At 42.6% G+C, this 20,003-nt stretch overlaps 1 protein-coding gene across 1 annotated transcript in view; it reads left to right on the top strand.

The window, feature by feature from the left end:
- Positions 1-9,249: 9,249 nt before the first annotated feature.
- The window catches only part of Mtnr1b (melatonin receptor 1B), a 14,553-nt gene continuing 3,799 nt past the window's right edge, over positions 9,250-20,003 (top strand). The window contains exons 1-2 of the mRNA XM_015489993.2: positions 9,250-9,630; positions 18,372-19,671. Coding sequence (XP_015345479.1) covers positions 9,408-9,630; positions 18,372-19,243 — 1,095 coding nt within the window. The 5' untranslated portion in view covers positions 9,250-9,407 and the 3' untranslated portion in view covers positions 19,244-19,671. The remainder of the gene's footprint in view (positions 9,631-18,371; positions 19,672-20,003) is intronic.

Below are 20,003 nucleotides of genomic sequence, written 5' to 3'. Positions count from 1 at the left end.
TGTGGAGTTACAGTGGTGATGTATTCATATATGAGCATAGGAAAGTTATATCTGATTCAGTCTACTGTCTTCTATGCCCATCCCCCATCTCTTCCCTTTATTCCACTTTGTCTAATTCAGTGAACTTCTATCCTCCCTTCCCTACCCTCTGTTTTTATATATTAGCATCCACATATCAGAGAGAACATTTGGTCTTTGGTTTTTTGGGGACTGGCTTATTTCACTTAGCATGGTAGCCTCCAGTTCCATCCATTTACCAGCCATCATTTCATTCTTCTTTATGGTTGGGTAATATTCTGTTGTGTATGTATATCACATTTTCTTTATCCACTCATTTTTTGAAGGGCACCTAGCTTGGCTATTGTGAATTGAACTGCTATAAGCATTGATGTGGCTGTGTCACTGTAGTATGCTGATTTTAAGTCCTTTGTGTATAGATTGAGGAGAGGAACAGCAGGGTCAAAGAGTTATTCCATTCCAAAGTTTCTAAATAATCTCCATACTCCTTTCCATAATGGCTGCACCAACTTGCAGTCCCACCAGCAATGTCTGAGTGAACCTTTTCCCCACATCCTCACCAACATTTATTGTTACTTGTATACTTGGTAATTGCCATTCTGACTGGAGCAAGATGAAATCTCACTCATATAGTTGTAGTTTTAATTGGCATTTCTCAAATTGCTAGAGATGTTGAACTTTTTTTTTATTTTTGTTTTTGACCATTCGTATTTCTTCTTCTATGAAGTGCCTGTTCAGTTCTTTTGCCTGTGTATTGATTGGGTTATTTGGATTTTTGGTGTCACATTTTTTTTTTGAGTTTTTTATATATCCTGAAGATTAATGCTCTATCGGGTGCATGGGGTAAAGATTTTCTTCCATTCTGTACCTTTTGTTTTCTAAGAAGTTCCTTTTGGTCACACCTGAACTTGTGCCAATCAAATGACTTAGGAAGTGGCCTCTAGATAGCCTCAGGATGAAACTGGTCATCAGAAAGACCAATAGATTAAAGGGCTGGAACTTTCAGTCCCACTCACAGACCTACAGGAGTTTTGGTGAGAGGTAGTGGAGACTGAGCTCTATAAAAACTCTAAAGCAGGAGGAGCTTCAAGGTTGGTGAACAAATCAAGGTGTTGGAAGATATTACACCAGGAGAGGTCACAGAATCTCTTCACAGCCACATAACCACCGCCCCCCCCCCCCCAAACACACACATACACACCCATACCTTGTACTACACATCTCTATTTTGACTGTTCCCATGTTGTGTTCTCAATAATAATCTGACAAGCATAAATATTTTTCCAAGTTCTATGAACTGTTCTAGTCCATTATCAAATATGAGGACAAGGTCATGGTAACCTCTGTCTTAGTCCATTTTGTGTTGCTATAACAGAATATTTGATGCTAATTTATAAAGAACAAAGATTTATTTCTTAGAGTTCCAGAGCCAGACAAGTCCAAGGTCAAGAGTTAGCATCTGATGAGGCTTTCTTGCTTCATCAACCCATGGTGGAAGGCAGAAGGGCAAGAGAGCATGAGAAACAGACAGAAAGGGGAAGGAGGCTAAACTTGTCTTTACATTAGGAACCCATTCCAGGATAATAGCTCACTTCCATGATAACGGCATTAATCCATTCATGAGAGCTCAAAGATCCCACCTAGCAGCATTATTGTCTAGAGTTTAATCTTCTATCACATGAACCTTGGGGATACATTTAAACCAATGTACAAGTAGTATAGACCTGTGAATGGCATCTGAAGTGGGGGCAGTCTTTTGAATCTTTAAATTGAGGAGTCTGATATTAACTCCTGCTAAATAGTGTTCAGATTGAATTGAACTATTGGAAAATAGTTTGGTGTCTGAGAATTGGAGAGTTGGTTGTTGGCATCAGAAAAATCCCTCAGTTTTCCATACTATATACCTCAGATATACTATTAACCAGCAAGGTAATCATGGCCAAGCTAGTTGAGATGCTTTGGAATTAGATAAGCCAAAGCTTACCATTTCTTACCTCTATGTCCTTGATAAAGTTAGTTAATATCTCTGTACCTAAGTTTTCTCATTTGTAAAACATGAATAATGCTTCTACTGATTCAAGTTCTCTACAACCCTGAGAAGGTTCTTATTAGGTAATGCATAGGAAATGTTCACATTATTTGCATTTACTTGGTAAATAACAATTATTAGATGTCTTCCTGCCCAAGGAATGTAGGTGCAGAAGGAAAAAGAACAAGTGTAGGAATAGAGAATGCCAATGAGAAAAGTCTGTAGGAGATAGGATAGGCCATGGAAAATTAACTAGAAAATAAAAATAGCTCTAGTTAAGAAATCACAGGGAAAACCTAGAGTGAATTTTAACTCATGTTAAAATAGAATTTTTAATCCAAGCTGGATTCCTTACTCACTGGCTGTGGAGGCAGAGGTTCCGTGTGTTGAATATGACCCTTCTGAGCTAATCACAGCCAGTGTGAAAATAGCCTTGGTCTACTAATGGCATTTCTGCAAGGGACCTGGGGATAGAGTAAATATGATCCCTGAGAGAAGAGGGTAAGGTGGTGCACTTCTCAGCTGAGGCTCTGGGACTACAGGACAGCACTCTCTGACCCTAGAGGTAGAGTCCATATGTATACCCAGACACCGGGATGATGTGGGCCAGGCCTTACTTTCCTAGTAACCATTCTTGTGATGATTTTCTTATAGCTGGGTCTCCTCACCCCCTGGTTTTAAAAATAAGCATTTAAGTTTCAAAATAAAGTTTTTCTATAGAAGTCAATACCATCATAATCTTTTTTTTTTTTTTTTTTTTGTACCAGGAATTAAACTCAGGAGTGCTTAACCACTAAGCCACATCCCCAGGCCTTTTATTTTGTTATTTTTTAAATTTTGAGAAAGAGTCTCTCTAAGTTGCTTAGACTGGCTTTGAACTTGTAATCTTCCTGCCTCAACCTCCCAAGCTACTAGGATTACTGGTAGGTGCCACTGTGCCCAGAAATCATTATAATCATGATGCAACCCTTTCACTTGAATTTTTATACTTATGATCTTTGGCTTAAAATTTATCTTTATAAGGAAAGAAATGTTCTGGTAAATTATAAATATAATTTTTAAAATTCCAACAAAACAAAACCCAAACAATTTAAATGATCTATCTAGATATAATTTCTATATAAGTGCATATATCTGCTAAATAAGCCATTCTAGTGATAATAGACAGCAAGTGATAATAGACAAACACCAACCTGGGCTTATTCAGGGGTCAGGTACCCAAGCAAAGGGTCAGGACCTTCTGTAGGAACACTGAGCTGTTAGGTTAAATTCAAATCTGAAATAACCAGAGCAGTGACTCATTCTGTTTTCCCCAAAGGGAAAGAAAAAGTCAGAAAAGGTAAACATTATGCAACCAGAAGTGGAAAGAACTTGCTTGCTTTGACCCTGCCCCAGCAGCTTGACTCAGGATCACTTGACTGGTTTCTGCCATGAGCATGTGCTAAGAAACATGAGGAAAAGCACCCAGAAGGGGGGACACATTGTATCTTCTAATTCACATATCTATTAAAGTAAAGGATTTAATATAGCTTTGGAATATTCAAGCTTCTCTTAATGTTAACCCCTGGCAACCACTGGACTCTTTGCTATCACTAAAATTTTAGGTCTATGAAATAAATGAAATCATTTGGTATCTGACCTATGATTATTTTGTGTTGATTTTGCACCAGCGCAAATTAAAACCAGAGCCTCATGCATGTTAGACACACTACCAACGACCTAAGTGGGGGTTTAAAAAAAAAAGTTTTGTTTTGTCCTTTTTTAAAAAATGTTAATTCGTTATATATGACAATAGGATGCATAACAATTCATATTACACATATAGAGCACAATTTTTCATATCTCTGGTTGTACACAAAGCAGAGTCACATCCTTTGTGTCTTCATACATGTGCTTGGGGTAACAATAACCATCGAATTCCACTGTCTTTCCTACTCCTATCCCCCCTCCCTTTCCCTCCCTCCCCTTTTCCTATTTGCCCTATCTAGAGTTCATTTAATCCTCTTGTCCCCTGCTCTCACAGCATATTATGGATCAGCATCCTTAAATCATATGGCATTAGGTTTTTTGGGACTGGCTAATTTCACTTAGCATTATATTCTCCAGCTCTATCCATTTACCTGAAAATGCCATGATTTTATTCTCTTTCAATGCTATTAAATAATATTTCATTGAAAAAGAAAAAAAAAACATTTTCTTTTTCCATTTTTATTGTAGTATCCCTCTTTCCAGACTAACCTACACTTCAGGAAGAGATTTGGGTAGTTTTATGAGCCTAGCCTAGACAGTGATGTAATTTTTAGTGATCTATAAAAACATCTTTTTCAAAGCTAACAGAGGAAATTTTGGAGTCTTATTCCAATTTCTCCAAGGGTTCAACATGCCTTATATTGTTGAGCTGCCCTGTCCATCTCTTTAGGTGGAAAAGACTGCAGATATTTTAATAGTCCCTAGCACTAGAACATAATTGCACCACATTTGGAAATCAGAGAGTCTAGATTCCACTCCCAGCTCTAAGACAACTTGCAGGGTTTCTTAGCTTCTCTAAATCTCAGTTTCTTCACAGTGAAAAGTATCCATCTCACAAGGCATTGTAAGGATTAACCAAATGATCCACATGTCAACATATCTAAAGTGTGGTACATTCAATATCAGCTGTGTCTGCTCCTATTATTGTTATGTATTATTAAAAGGGTAGGTGGTGATTCCAGCCCTGTTGCAAGCTCACTATTAAAAGAAAAATTTGCTCATATTGTTCTTTGTACAGTTCACACTGAGGGAGTAAAAGCCACTATAGATTTAATAAAAGAAATGGATTCTGTCAGACAGCTGGCGATCCCTCAATCACTAGCCTAGGCAAGCTACTTATCTCTGAGAGTCTGTTTCCTTCTTTTCCAGCTGGACCAATTCTTCCTGCATCCCAGACCTCACAGAGCTGCTGAGAGGTGACATGAGATGTCCTGACTGAAAGTGATTTGGACAAGGTTTCAAGACTATCTGGAGTGAAAGATGTTTAATATTGGGATGTGGGCAGATATAGGGGAAACCAGTTCTGCTAATTTTTGTAATCATAAGACAATCTGGGTATTCAGAATATTGATTTATTTTATTAGTAAACCACCTAGGAATCTTCATCCTCTTTCCTTTGTTTCTCTTCCTTCCCTTCTTCAAGGTTTTATTTTTCCACCTATATAATTTCATTTCACTGTTGACAGCAGCATTTGGTTTTGTCTATTGTGAAAAGAATCCTTTATTCCTTAAAGGCCATCAGCCTGGAAGCAATTGCCTCTCTTCTACACTTGGAGGTCTAGGAGGGAATTGCTTTTGCAATCGACATGCTCTGTCCAGTGGAAGGGGAAGGCATATTTGTCATTTTATGTTACTATAATGAAACACTTGAGATTGGGTACTTTACAAATAAAAGTTTCTTTAGCCCACAGTTCTGGAGGTTCACAGCATGCTAGAGCATTGTCTTGGCTCTGACGAAGGCCTCAGGGCAGATGGCATTATACTGATTAGATCATTTGTAAGAGGAAGAGGTCACAACATGAGACAGGAAGCTGCAGAGAATCATGCTTCCAATGTGTAAACTTGGGGGACACACTCAACCACATCCAAATAATAGCAGAAGGGCAGTTGACAAAAGCCTTCATTGGCAGGATGTAAGCATCTGACATCAAATTCTACTGAGCTTGAGATCAAGCCCAGAGTCTCAGTGTGGCTTTGAAGGCTTACCAGGACCTGGTTCCTATCCATCTTTCCAGTGAAGTTCCTGAGCTCATTCCTTCTGGGATGCCTTCTCAGTTCTTTAAAGAGATATCCTCTTCCTAAATGTGAGCTCCATTACCAGGTGCCATAGCTCTAGCCTTCTTACCATCAGGACTTTCTCCCCAGGTTTGTTTTATTTTGTCTTATTCATAGTGTGTGTGTGTTCTGTTTGGGGGTGAGGATATATGAGCCATGGGACAGTTTTATCTTTCTTAGCAATAGCCCTCTTTAAATATAAAGCGTTCACATATATCCCTCATTCCCACATAGGCAATACTTTATCACTATCAACTTCTTGCAACAAATGGTACATGCTACTTCCTATAATACTATATTAACATGTTATTGTCACCCAAAGCCCATTGTTTATATTATAGTTTATTCTTGGTGTTATATACCCTTTGAGTTTGCACAAATGTATAATGTTCTAATTCACCATTACAATATTATACAAAATAATTTCACTGTCCTAAAAATCCTCTGTGCTCTGCCTATTCATGCCCCCACACCCTCAGAACTCCTGGCACTTTTACTGTCTCTATGGTTTTAAGTTTTCCAGGATGATTGTTTCCAAGATGAAGAATTGTAAATAAATCTGAATAAACATCTATGTTTATTCCCCTAACACTTTATTTATATAAAGTTTTCAACTTGCTTGGGTAAATACAAATGACACAATTGCCAGACTACATGAGAACAGTACTTGAGTTTTATAAGAAACTGCCAAATTGTCTTTTAAAGGGCTATACCACTGCCCTGCTCTGGGCCAGCTATGCTGGGATGTGGTTAACTCCTTAGGCAAATAAATATCTAATTCCTAGTGCCCACAGATCTTGAGATATACTATTGTGGATGTAGGTGAGGTGGAAGTTCTACTCTAGGGAAGCACAAGGCAAATTCCTCTGCTTCATGCTCGTTAACCAAATGTGGGTTATTAGAGTAAGTGTCTGCACTGAGGCAACTTAGATTGCATTCCACTCACCTAACACTATGAGGGCTGCTGAAAGCCAGAGAATTCCCACTGTGTTTGCGTATATGAGAAGTGGAGAGGCTGGCTGGTCCTTCCTCCTATAAGAGCCCGGAGAGAAATGAATTACAGTAGATGGGGTAGAGAGAGAAGATGGGAGGGGAGGGGAGGGGAGGGGAGGGGGGATAGTAGAGGATAGGAAAGGCAGCAGAATACATCAGACACTAGTATGGCAATATGCAAATCAATGGATGTATAATCGATGTGATTCTGCAATCTGTATACGGGAAAAAATGGAAGTTCATAACCCACTTGAATCAAATGTATGAAATATGATATGTCAAGAGCTATGTAATGTTTTGAACAACTAATAAAAAAAAAGAGCCCATTATGTGTCTGGCTCCTTCTTCCTATTGTTCTGCNGGGGGGGGGGGGGAGTACAAATAACATATAAACCTGTTTCAAACAACTCACTCTTTGCTGGTTAACAACCACTAACTAGGCTGACTGGTTGTGTTTAAGTTGTGCACAGGGACATTCACACTCATTTCACACTTGCTATGCTCTCCTGATGAATGCTCTCACTTTCTGCAATGACATTTAAAAACCTTTTCCTGTCTTCAGACCTTCCACTCTTCCTACCCCTGGAGCCTGCCTACTGAGGTAGCCTCAAGCACCCTGAGAATACAAAAGTCAGAGACGAACTCCCTCATCTCACACCAGTCTAGAAGCACTTCTGAATTTGCACTTGGCTTCTTCTTCCTTTCTGCTGTAGGGTAGAAAGCTTCCCTCTCTTCACAATCGTGGGATCTGATGGGCTCAGCTCTCAAAAATGTTTGCTCCTTTCATTAGCCACACCTTCTCCTGCAATTTCAATCACTCTTTCTCCACTGTGTCCTTCCTTTTTGCTGTTTTAAGGGGAGAGTATAACTTACATAAAATAAAATGCATTAAAGTTATATTCCATCTAAATGCTGCGGCAAACACCTGTAATCACACTCAGGAGGCTGAGGCAGGAGAATCCCAAGTTCCATGACAGCCTCAGTAACTTAGCGAGACACTGTCTCAAATAAAAAGGATTAGGAATGTAGCTCAGTGGTAAAGTGCCTCTGAATTCAATCACTACTACTACTACTACTACTACTACTACTACTACTACCACTTCTAAATTACTGCCATTACTGTTAACATCCCAGAAGTTATTTCATGCTCTTTTCCAGCCAAACCACATCCACATTGGTAGCCACTGTTCTGATTTCTATCAGTACAGATTCATGATTTAGGATTTCATGTAAAGAAATCATATAGTATGTACTCTTTATTTTCTGGCTTCTTTCATTCTATATATTGATTTTTATATTGATCAATATGGACTATTCAGTGCATGCTGCTGTGTCTATCAGTAGTTTTTATTGCTGATCGACATTCCATTTCAAGAATATACCACAATTCATTTATCCCTTCTTCAGCAGATGGAGATTTGGATTATTTCCAGGTATGGGGAACTATAAATAAGACTGTTCTGGACATAGTTGTACAAAACTTTTAGTAGAGATATATTGTCATTTTCATTTTGAATTTTCATTTCATTTTGAATATGTTTGTCACAGGATATGCATTTTTTAACTTTATAAGGAACAAACAAGTAACCCTTTAAAATTGCTGTTCCACTTTGTATTCTCATAAGGGCCATGTAAGAGAATTCCATTTGCTTCAACTTCTTGACAAATTCAGGACTAACAGTCACTTTTATTTTAGTGATTCTTATGGATGCAAAAAAGTTCTTAGAATAATGTTTGGCATAAATTTAATCCCCCAAAGAGATTAGATATTGTTACTCTCAGAGTAAGTTCTCAAACATTATGAATGAATTCCTTCTTTTGTATAATCATGTTTCACTCTTCTTGTCCCAAACCCATGTTATAACCATCCCTAGTATTGGCTGGGCATCTATGTAAGTATTATGTTAAGATAGATAGTCATAAATTTATTAAAGTATCATCTTTCTAGCAGAGACATCGCCCATGTCTCCCACAATACAGAACAACTGCAAAATATATAATGCAGGTTCACCTTTTTCTTCAACTACCTAGAGGTTAATTAGCATTCTACCCTCCTTTGCTCTTGGAGGTGTTGGGGTGGGTGGGGTGGGTGGATCAAACCTCGCCTTTCCAGCAATGGATCTTCAGGTCCTGACCACCACCATTTTCTCTCTCAAGTTGGAAAACTTGGATGGTCCTACATGGGCACAGCTTCCCCAAAACTGTGGAGGAAATATGGAGGTCTCGCGTTTGGCCATACTCTCAGGGACAGGCCAGACAGGCTCTGGTCCCCTGAAGTGAGCCAAGCACGTGCTGAGCTCCCAGTAGCAGCACTAGCGGTAAGGTACCTATGGTTCCCCTGTGTGCCGCTGAGGGACGCACTCCCAAGTGCTACTTCTGTTCCCATATTTTCTCCGCCCCCTGCCCACGCTTAATTATCTCCTCTAGTTCTCCCCCACCGCCTTCCTTTCTTGTGAGTGTTTGGTGGGCAGCGAAGTGGGCGGCAGGAACGCCTGGCTTAGCCCTGCGCGCCCTGCGGCTATCTTGCAGAGCGCTGTGGAAGCGAATCGCGGGAGGGTCCGCAATGCCGGAGAATGGCTCTTTTGCCAACTGCTGCGAGGCGGGCGGGCTGGCAGTGCGCCCGGGCTGGTCCGGGACTGGTGGTGCGCTGGCCCCCGGGACGCCCCGGCCTCCCTGGGTAGCTCCTGCGCTATCCACCGTGCTCATTGTCACCACCGCGGTGGACGTAGTGGGCAACCTTTTGGTCATCCTCTCGGTGCTCAGGAACCGCAAGCTCCGGAACGCAGGTGAGCGTCACTCGCTGCTGGGGTCCCGAACTTTCCCTGCTCTCAGGTCTGGGCCCAGATCCCGCGATCCGATCCATTGCCTCCTCTCTCCTTGATCCCCAGCTCCCTCCTCCCACTCTCCTTCCCCCCACCCTTACTCTAACCTAATCCTTAAATTTGGTTCTGCACTCAAAAGTTAGGGCGAATTCTGGCTCCCCAGACGTGCCCGGTTCTGGTGGCTGCCTCTGGCAGCTGTCCAGGACGCGCTTGGCACATTAAAACAGGTGTGAATGGGGAAAAGGCGTTTTGGGGTTTTTTGACGCGCTTTTGTGGCAGAGTGAGGTACTATGGGATCCCACACAGCTGGACGCTGTTGCTACCTGGAGCATTCCAATCTGTGTCCTGCCAGACAGTGCCCCTATTTGGCCACAGAAATCTCAGGACCTTTAACAACTTGCGCTCTCCCCTACCAAGCACTATGACTTCATGTAGTTGGTGCTTAGAAAATGCTTCGTAAAAGAATGAGTGAATTAATGGAAGCATTCTGGTGGGCTTTATATCAAAATCCATCTCCAGGTCGTCTGTAGATCCTATTCCAACCAAGAGAATGTATACTCAGAAATTGTAAATTGCTTTCAGATAAAATGGTCTGTTCTGAAAACAGGGAATTTATGGGATTAACTGTGAAAAATCAGAACAATCACTTGGCTAAATCATGGTGCAATCCCAAAGAACAAAACCAGAAGGAGGGAGTATCTGAACTCTGACCTTAACAGGTCATTGGAGCTTGCTAACCATTTCAGCCTGGGAAGAAGTTCAGTGACCTATTTGTTAATTTTGTAATTTCCCATCGGACCCTAGTGGGCAACTCAAATACAGTGTAAAAATAGCAGGAGGAAAACAAATTTAAAGCTTTAAAATGCCTTTTTAAAGGGGCTAGACAATTCAGGAAAACTGTTTTAAATAAATAATTACATAAGTATTTGGGGTTGGGGGGGAAGACCGGCAACTTGAGGATTTTCATCTGAAAAACAAGCCAAAAAATAAAAGTTTGCTCTTTTAGCCACCACACTGGGAAACTGAGTATTGTTAGGGAGATCTAAGCTTTACAACTCAGGCATTTCAATCATGATGGCTACTACTATCTGGAATAAGTAACTATTCTAAGATGTTATTGTATCTTTGAAGGAAAACATATTAGGAAAGAACAAGCTGTGATTAGAAAATGATAGTTAACATTTTGGTTGTATTGTCCCTTTGCAGCAACCACAAACATTCATTTCCTGCACAGAGAGGCAGGAGGAAGGCATCTCCTGGCACTTCTCCCTTAGGAAGGATGGGCCCTCCAGGTTCTGACCCTGGACATTTCTTTCCTTCCCTAACTTTCTGGGTGTTTAGAAAAGGCCTGGCAGATTGTAGCTCAGTGCTTAGTAATTGGGTTTCCTGCCATGAGAAAGGTGGTTGAGGGAACAGACTGCTGCTTCCTCTTGCCTGAGGAGAACAGCATCCACTCCCCTCTGTACTATCCAGGAAGGGCTGGGCTCTTCTGTGCTCTAGGCAGTCTTCACAAAAAGCTTACTGGTCTGAGAGCAATGAGGGGAATGAGCATGTTAAATTGCTGGCACATCCTCCATCCTGCCCTTCCTACCTGCCCATGTGTCTGCTACTCACCAGCACCAGAAATATGTATGTGTTGCTGAGGGTGAGGAGTGGGGATGGAAACCAGGGCTCATGCATTTTGGGAAAGAGCCATACCATTGAGCTATACCCCAGGCCCCAGAAAAAAAAAATATGATAGCTAATGACATGTATTCCTGCTCTATTGGTGGCTTTGGCAGTCATGCAATTTAACCAGTATTTTTTATTCTGTTTTGTTTTGTTTTAGGTGCTAGAGGTGAGATCCAGGGCTATACACATGTTAGAGGAGCTCTCTACCACTGAGCTACATCTCAGTCCTTAAGCAATTTTTATATGACCATTGGCTTTATTTGCCATAGTCATGAAAAACTGTAGTATTGACTTAAACTAAATGATGTTAGTGGAGTGAGATTTCAAAACATGCTTAAAATATTTTGAATAGCACCCTTTACACTTTTTGTTAGACCTTCTCTTATTGATGTGTTTGGATTTACTTAAAATTAAAAAAACATAATTCATACCTTTTCATAACTAAGTCTGGCTTCTCAATTAATCAGTATTAAGAAATTAGAACTTGGCATTGAGAACATAAAATTTCTAACAACTAGATACATAGCCCAAATTGAGGTCACAGTGTGCTTCTTAGGGACATCTTTATCCTTTACTTGACTATTATAAGCCCAAATCTGTGGGGTAGATCCTTGTCACTCCTACAGGGGAATAGTTTCTTCTGCAGCTTGTTGCTGTGTGTGGTGAGTTGGCTTTTTCAGAGACCCCACTGAAGAAAGGCAGACAGGGAGGAATTGAAGTGGTGGTGAGGGTAGGTTCAGAATTCTGTCTTGAGAACACTCTGTCCTTACTGTCCCCCTACCTCCTCCACCTACAGAACAGTGTCCACTCCAGAATATAGCTCCCGTGACATTCATGACTGACCTAACTGCTGAACTACGGCCTCATCTCACTCATGCCAAAGGGGACTGCTGCCACTTCCCATGCAATCCATGCTCTGATGCACAGAGAAAGTCCCCAGCCTCTTCTGCCTGGTCAACATCTGCTTCTTTTCAAACCTCTTCCCCAGCTTCCCTACAAAGTTGTTAATGCTTTCTATCAATACCATGAATAGCAAAGTGAGTATCTCCTTCCTCAGGCTTCCACAACAGCCTGTGTTCCCCACGTAGCACTGTAGCACCCGCCTCTCTCTACTGTTTTTATCTCTCCCTCACTGGACTGCATGAAAGCAGGGATTTTATTCCATTTCTGTCCACAGAGCCAGGCATACAGTAGGACCTGGATGCACTTCTGTTGAAACCAATTGAATATGGATGAGATATTCAAAGCAGTGGGACAGAGAGAATGAATGCTACTTCATGAGGTAGGGTATATCTTAGGTACAGGACTCAGCACAAAATCAGCCGGAGTTTCATGGGAGTAAATTGCTTCGAGTACTGAAAGCCCAAGAACACCTCACTTTTGCCCTCCAAGGCTGACCATTAACACCATCTTCACAAAGGCATGGCTGCTCTCTGGCTGCTCTTACGTGGCTAGAGTCCTTCAGCAGGCTCCAGGTGCTCCATAGTTCTCTGATATTGTACCCTGATGATTCCTCTCAGGGAACATGCCCTCTGTTCTGAACCACTGTAAGCTGCCTTTAAAATGTGAGCTTCCTGTGACTACCTGAATTATCCAAACAGTCCCTGCCCTAGAGAGCTCAGAGAACCCTGTCCTAACAGTAGCATCTGGTCTCCTCTCCTTTAGCACAGAGAAAAGTGCAACAGTACCCTGGCTCCACAGGCACACAGGCTGTGGCCTCATGATGGGCTTTTATGCTGCAGCTGGAGGAAAGGCCACCTGGGAGGTGTTGTTAGTGAGTAGAAACTTTGGCACTTCCAGGGTATTTCAATCATTTGTAAGGCAGAAAGACAGACAGTAGCTGACATGGGAATTGCTCGGGAAAATATGAAGCATTCACTTGCTGAACATTCAGGTTCTTGTTCAGAGTCTGCTCTATTCACACTGGAAAAGCAACCTTTCCCCCAGGCAGCCAGCAGAGTTCAGGCACTGCACCATTTCTTATCTAAACCAGTGCCTACCCATGAGGTTACTGGTAGGATGTTCTGCCTGTGCAGATGTTTAGTTTCCCAGTCAGAGCAGAGCCTGCAAGGTAGCCCCTTTCCATTCTCAATGAGAAATGAGCAGTGCGTGAATCCATGCGAGAGAGGAGGGAAACCTTTAGTAGGTTCACAATCCCTTCCCTCCAGGAGTTCCAGGGTAAGATGGAGTCCACTCCATTCAGTTTTTTTTTTTTTTTTTTTTTTTTTTTTTGCCTACCACCAACACTTACTGAGAAGTCACTTGCCACCAGGTATCTTTTGAGCCAGATTTTGAGTGTGTGTTATCAGCTGAAGGCCAAACTGGGCTGCCTTGGACTCCCTCCCTACCATCTGAGCTTTCCAACTTCACATTTTGGCTGTGCATACCTTATTATATCTTCACTGAGCAAAAAATGAGCACTTTATAAAATCCCATAATTATGTCTTTAGCTGCCTAATGAGGAAAGCTCTTAATCCTCTTTAATTCCCCCCCAAGAAATTCTCAGTAGCCCAGGGGTATAAAGACTTTCATGTTTGACTGCTTTTGTTTCCAAAACATTGAATTCTGTATTTAGACGTGATGTTCTGAAAAACTGAGAAGGTACTCAATGTGGGTAATAGGACATCTGATTTTAGACATGTGTTGCTAAAAAAGTAAAAGTTAGGGAGTTTGGAAGGCTAGAGTTCACAATCTGTAGGTAATGTCCTGCCTTCGTCATCATCTTCATCCACCACTACTATAATAGCCTCAGTATCTACAGACCTTACCATCTGTGTCTGTGTAAGTTCACAGTATGATGTTCATATGATGATGAAATCACCCAATGGCACCTTGCTCCGACCATATCTCTGTATCCCTAATATTAAGTCACTCATAGCCCTACTTCTGACATCTTATTTTGTGGGGATCCTATTCTGACTCATGAGCCTCTTTCTTGTTCTTTCACTGAAAGTAACAACAACACATAAACAACTATAACAAGTCATAGCTAACATTACTAAGTGTTTATTATCTATCAGTTACAAATCTCTGTCCTTTGAGAGGAAGAAAAGACAAAAAAAAAAAATACCACAATCCCCCATCAAAAGCATGTCCCTTCCTAAGTACTAACATCTCTCTCTCTCTCTCTCTCTCCTTTGAAGTACAGCCTACAGGGCAAAACATTACACCCCCACCTTTGCCCTTCCTGATGTCTTTGCTGGTCTACTAACTGCTGAGTTCATTGGTTAAGTTGCTGTTCTTTATCACTTACTATCCCCTTGACACCTCTTTTTCCTGGCTTCTCTATTCTTTTCTTGTTCTTTCTCCATTTTTCTCTGTTGTTGTTATGAGCAGTTCACAAAATCTGGGTGTTTCCTTCTTTATCCATAAGATGAGACTCCATAAATAAAACATTTAAATAGATGGAAGAAGCCATCTTCAGGAAGCTACAAGAAATTTAGCCCTGTTAGCAATGAGAGATCTTTGTTGATTTCCCTATCATTCTCCTAATTGCATCTTGTTTTTATTTGTTTGATTGTCTCTTCTCTGAGACCATGAGCTTCTTAAGAGGAGAGAGTATTTTACTCACTTGCTTCCCGAACCTCCTGGATAGTCAGTCAGCCGCTCTCTAGTAGAAAACTCAGCAAGCTTGTTGAGTAAATGACTCAGTGAATATCTGTTTCTACATTGACATTTAGGTTAGTAACCAGGGGCAATTTAGTCCAACCAGACTCTTCTCTGAGCACAGAGGATGAGAGGAAAAGAGGCAAGGCAGAGGGGCAAGGGTAGCTCTGTCTTCCAGAATTCCACTATATGATGAAGACTAGACAGCTCAGCACTGGCTAGCTCTTTTCTGGATTACCTAGATTTCCAGAAACAAGGACAGCAGAGTACAGGGAGGGTATTGTGATGGTCCCCTGTGTGAAGGGATGAGCTTTGCATATGAATACTGGAAGGGAATTCCGTTGTTTGCAAACTGCCCTGTTGTGGAGGCCTCTTTCCACTAGCCCACCTTGTCTGTGGAGGCAGATGGAAATGAGTCACTGCAGGACCTGGGATATAAATATTCATTAGAAGCCTGTACACAGGGTGAGTAGCAGTGCTGTGTGCATGCTGATTGGTTTCTCACCTGTTCAGGGAAGAAATGGAGGGAGAACTGGATCTCCTTTTGACTCTCATCCAGATAGGACCTGGCTTCTTACAGATGGGAGACGAAACAAGAATTGTATTCTCCTAATTTGAAACGGTGCCAGGAAAACCACAAGACAGTAAGACAACTGGGCAGATGAATCTACAGCAGGAACTGTTTGATTTCAGCTTTTTAACAACAGCCAGCATAATAGGGGAGAGTAATTGAATCACTTTCCACGTGGAGTTGAATGTGTTCTTCTCACTATTTACAAGCTGTTTGCCAGCCTCTAGGGCATTATTAAGAGCTGAGCCACATTAACAGGCGGAGCTTGACTCGGCTTTCCTAGGGAAACAGCTGGCAAAGCTGGCACCAGCTCCCAGCAGCTCTTGACTTTCTCTGCACGTGCTTGCAAGCGCCAAGAGCCTATTTGCCATTCATCCATGAGCCAGCGGGCCCTGCAGGGACCGATCTTCCTGTGTTGGAAAGAAGTGATTTTCTTCACAGAGTGTGCATGGATGGCGGGGGAGGGGGGGAGGGGGCGGGGAGGAGAGTCCAAAAGAAACAGAGAACCAGAACTGATGAAGGAACACTAAACAGGAACACTGACCAATTCCTGTGATCAGGAAGTAACTGAAATTTTTCCCAGATTGCTTTAACTTTCAGCATTGCCTTTAAAGTTTTAAAATTGTGGGACAAGAAGTAGTTAGACTCATGATGCAGCTGAAGCTAAGAAATTTGAAAAGAAAATTCCCACTCCCTGGGATATAAGTGTAGGCTGAGCAGGTGAGTTCAGACCATTGGCACTGGAGACAGCCAATGTGGCGGAGAATTAAATGGAAAGGCACTAGACCTCCCCACCCCAAGCAGATGCACATTTCTTTACTTGAAGCAACAGCTAAAGGAAAACAAGAGTTTTTTAACCAACGAAGTAAATATATTCCCCTAATAGTAGAATAGGAAGGAATCCAGAGCTCAGCCTGAACACAATTCTTCTTCACCAACCCGCCTCCACTGGAATGTCTGCAGAGACAGGGGCATTCCAGTTGTCCAGACGGCTTCCTTTCTATTCACTTACATCCTGTCTCTCTCAAATTATATTGTAGGTCCAGATACAGGAGCTAAGATAGGATTTGAGGGGGAACTTCCAAGATACTAAATAGGTTTCTTTTTAGTTGGTTCTGAATGGGGTTTACCCAGGACCTCTGAGGCCAAAATAAACACTTCTGGAAGGCTGCCTGTGTGTCTTCCAGGTTTCCAGCCCCACAGGTAGCATGTTACATGGAATCTTCTTTGAGATGGGATTAGATGTGTGCCAGGACAAGGGAGGGCTGGAGGCAGTACCTTCCCTGTCCTTGTAGGTGAATAAATGAAAATGTAGGGTCTGCTTCTCCTGAAGATGTGACTCAGGTGAACTCCCAGTTGGTAGGCTCCAGCATCCTTTGTCTATAACTCCTGGAATCTCGACCACAGCTTGGTTTCCTCGATTGCTAAATCCTGGAGATTGTTTTCATCTGCCTTTCTGGTCCTATGAGGTGGTTACATCAGCCTCTGCAGAGTGAGGACAGGGCTGGATATCTTAGGTCTGGATATGGGAGTAAGTATTTAGGTCCTGAGAACTTCCAGGATACTAATTGACTTTTTTCCTGCTGATTCTGAGTGGGGTTGACCCAGAACCTCTATGGTCATTGTAAGCACTAGAGCATCAGCTTTCTTGTCACTTGGGAGTTCCTCCTGTGAGCCCATTCCACCCACCCTCTGTGTTCAGCCACCCTAAGGCTGGCAACTTTGACCTTATCCTGTGGCAAGAGGACAGGAGATGTGAAAGACTATGCCCATGCATACTGTATTGATGCCAGTTCCTGCTGGAGGGACTGTCTGTTGTCTTTTGAGCATATAGTAGTTTCTCAAAAAGCACAGCGCTTGACAAATGAAACAGATGGGATTAGAAATGGAGCTGCTCGTGCCCTGAACTTCATGTTGAAAAACTTACAGGTTCTTTTTGGTGCTTTACTCATGAGTTGCTGTAGGTTTTAGAAAGCAAGTCTTGAGGAGCTGAGACTGTGAGCCCTGCCACCTCCTTAGGTCTCTGGGCCAGGGTATGTGTGAGTCCTGTTAACAATGGCTATATGGTTCCCTGAGGCTCTCCTGGCTATTAAATTTGATGATGCTGCAGAATGTTCCATTCAGAGAGGAGAAGAAGTTCAGGAAGGCCCCAACACTGTGAAAGAGGAGTGCCCTCATCCCTCCTCACCCAACAGGATAGGGGCTTTGCACTATTCTGAGTGTCTATCAAGTGGCTGTGAGTATGGGCCCTGGACAAGGCACAGAGGGAATACTGGTCCCCACTCTCAAAATCTTTCTTCTATTCCAACTGCAAAATGCAACTCATATGAAGATAAATGACTTTGAGTCACTTAGAAAGTAGTCCATCAACCAGTGGAGGGGAATGCAAAAGAAAACTGTCAAAGAGAAGTGCAGGGAAGCATGGATTTGAGGTGGGGGTGGTGCTGGTAGTGATGGTGAGTCCACGTTGCTCACTTTCAGATTCTCCTCCTCCAAAATCTTTGTGGGAGCTTAAATGTTATCAAGTCCCTGTCCATCTTTGCCTGCAATTTGTGAGAACCCTCTGTGTTCCCAAGCACCGGGTATCATTATTTAGTTCTCAAAATTATACTACAAGACAGGGATCATTTAGCTTCAATTTGCAAATGATAAAGGTAAGGCTTTGAGAGTTCAAGTAACTTGCTTCAGTCATCCAATTAGTAAGTAGTACAGATGCAATTAGAATCCTCAACTATGTTTCTAAATGCTATGTCATTTCCCCTCCCAATGCTGAAAGTGACTCAGTGAAGGACATGATGTTCTATATACAAAAATGTTAGGGTCTTTTCTGACTCTTGCTCTCTTTTTCCTGCTTCAGGTAATTTGTTCTTGGTGAGTCTGGCGTTGGCTGACCTGGTTGTGGCCTTGTACCCCTACCCGCTGATCCTGATGGCCATCTTCTATGATGGCTGGGCACTGGGAGAGGCGCACTGCAAGGCCAGTGCTTTTGTAATGGGCCTGAGCGTCATTGGTTCTGTCTTCAACATCACCGCCATTGCCATTAACCGCTATTGTTACATTTGCCACAGCATAGTCTACCACCGGTTCTGCGGGCACTGGCATGCTCCAATCTACATTGTCCTAGTCTGGCTCCTCACCCTGGTAGCCTTAGTGCCGAACTTTTTTGTGGGGTCCCTAAAGTATGACTCACGCATCTACTCCTGCACCTTCATCCAGACGGCCAGTGCCCAGTACACAGCAGCAGTGGTGGTCATCCATTTCCTCCTCCCCATTTCGGTGGTGGCCTTCTGTTACCTGCGTATCTGGGTGCTGGTGCTTCAGGCCCGCAGGAAGGTCAAGTCAGAGAGCAAACTGCGCTTGAGGCCCAGCGACATGCGGAGCTTTCTGACCATGTTTGCAGTGTTTGTGATCTTTGCCGTCTGCTGGGGCCCCCTTAACTGCATCGGCCTCGCTGTGGCCATCAACCCTGAAGAAGTGGCTCCCCAGGTCCCCGAGGGGCTCTTTGTCACTAGTTACTTCCTGGCTTATTTCAATAGCTGCCTGAATGCCATTATCTATGGGCTCCTGAACCAGAACTTTCGCAGGGAGTACAAGAGGATCATCTCAGCCCTCTGGAACCCACGGCGCTGCTTTCAGGATGCTTCCAAAGGCAGCCATGTGGAACAACTGCAGAATCAAGCTCCACGTGTTGGTAATGCCCAGCACTTTGCCCGGGCAGATGCTCTCTAGCCTAGATCTGAGGCACACTGGTTGGGCGATAAACCCATGAAATCATGGGTGTAAATTTGCAGCAAGGTTAAGATCAGACATCCTGCTGTGCCACACCATCCTCTTTGCATCCACAGCTCACAACTTGTGGAACTCCATGCTACAGAAAAGGAGCTCATCAGCTCCGTTGGTTCAGGCTGACCGGGGGATAGCCACAGGTACTGGATCTGGCTGACACTTTCTGTAGTGGGCTGGGGGCTTGGCACAGACAAGACCAAGGAAAGGGCCTGGGCCAGAAAAGCCAGTTCCTTCGCATGGATTGCCCCTTATCCTCCTGCTGGAACCTAGTCACTTCCTTCTTCCCTTTGCCTGAGGGATAGAAAGAACATATCTTTTCTTTTCGTGGACGCTGGAGTGAAAGAGCAAGATCAGATTGGTAGCGCTGGAAGGTGGGTGACTGCATGGCTCCAGGATGTGGGGAGTGCAGAGGGCAGCTTTCAATGCTCTCCCCATTAACCTTTTTTTTTTTAACGTATGTGTAAGTTTATTTATTTATTTTTCTTTTTTTTTTGCCTTTTTTTTTATTGGTTGTTCAAAACATTACAAAGCTCTTGACATATCATATTTCATGCATTAGATTCAAGTTGGTTATGAACTTCCAATTTTACCCCAAATACAGATTGCAGAATCACATCGGTTACACATCCACATTTTTACATAATGCCCTATTAGTAACTGTTGTATTCTGCTACCTTTCCTATCCTCTACTATCCCTCCTCCC

This window comes from Marmota marmota, unplaced genomic scaffold (genome assembly GCF_001458135.2).
Source record: "Marmota marmota marmota unplaced genomic scaffold, marMar, whole genome shotgun sequence".
Classification (NCBI taxonomy): Eukaryota; Metazoa; Chordata; class Mammalia; order Rodentia; family Sciuridae; genus Marmota; species Marmota marmota.
This window is presented reverse-complemented; position numbering and strand designations above follow the sequence as displayed.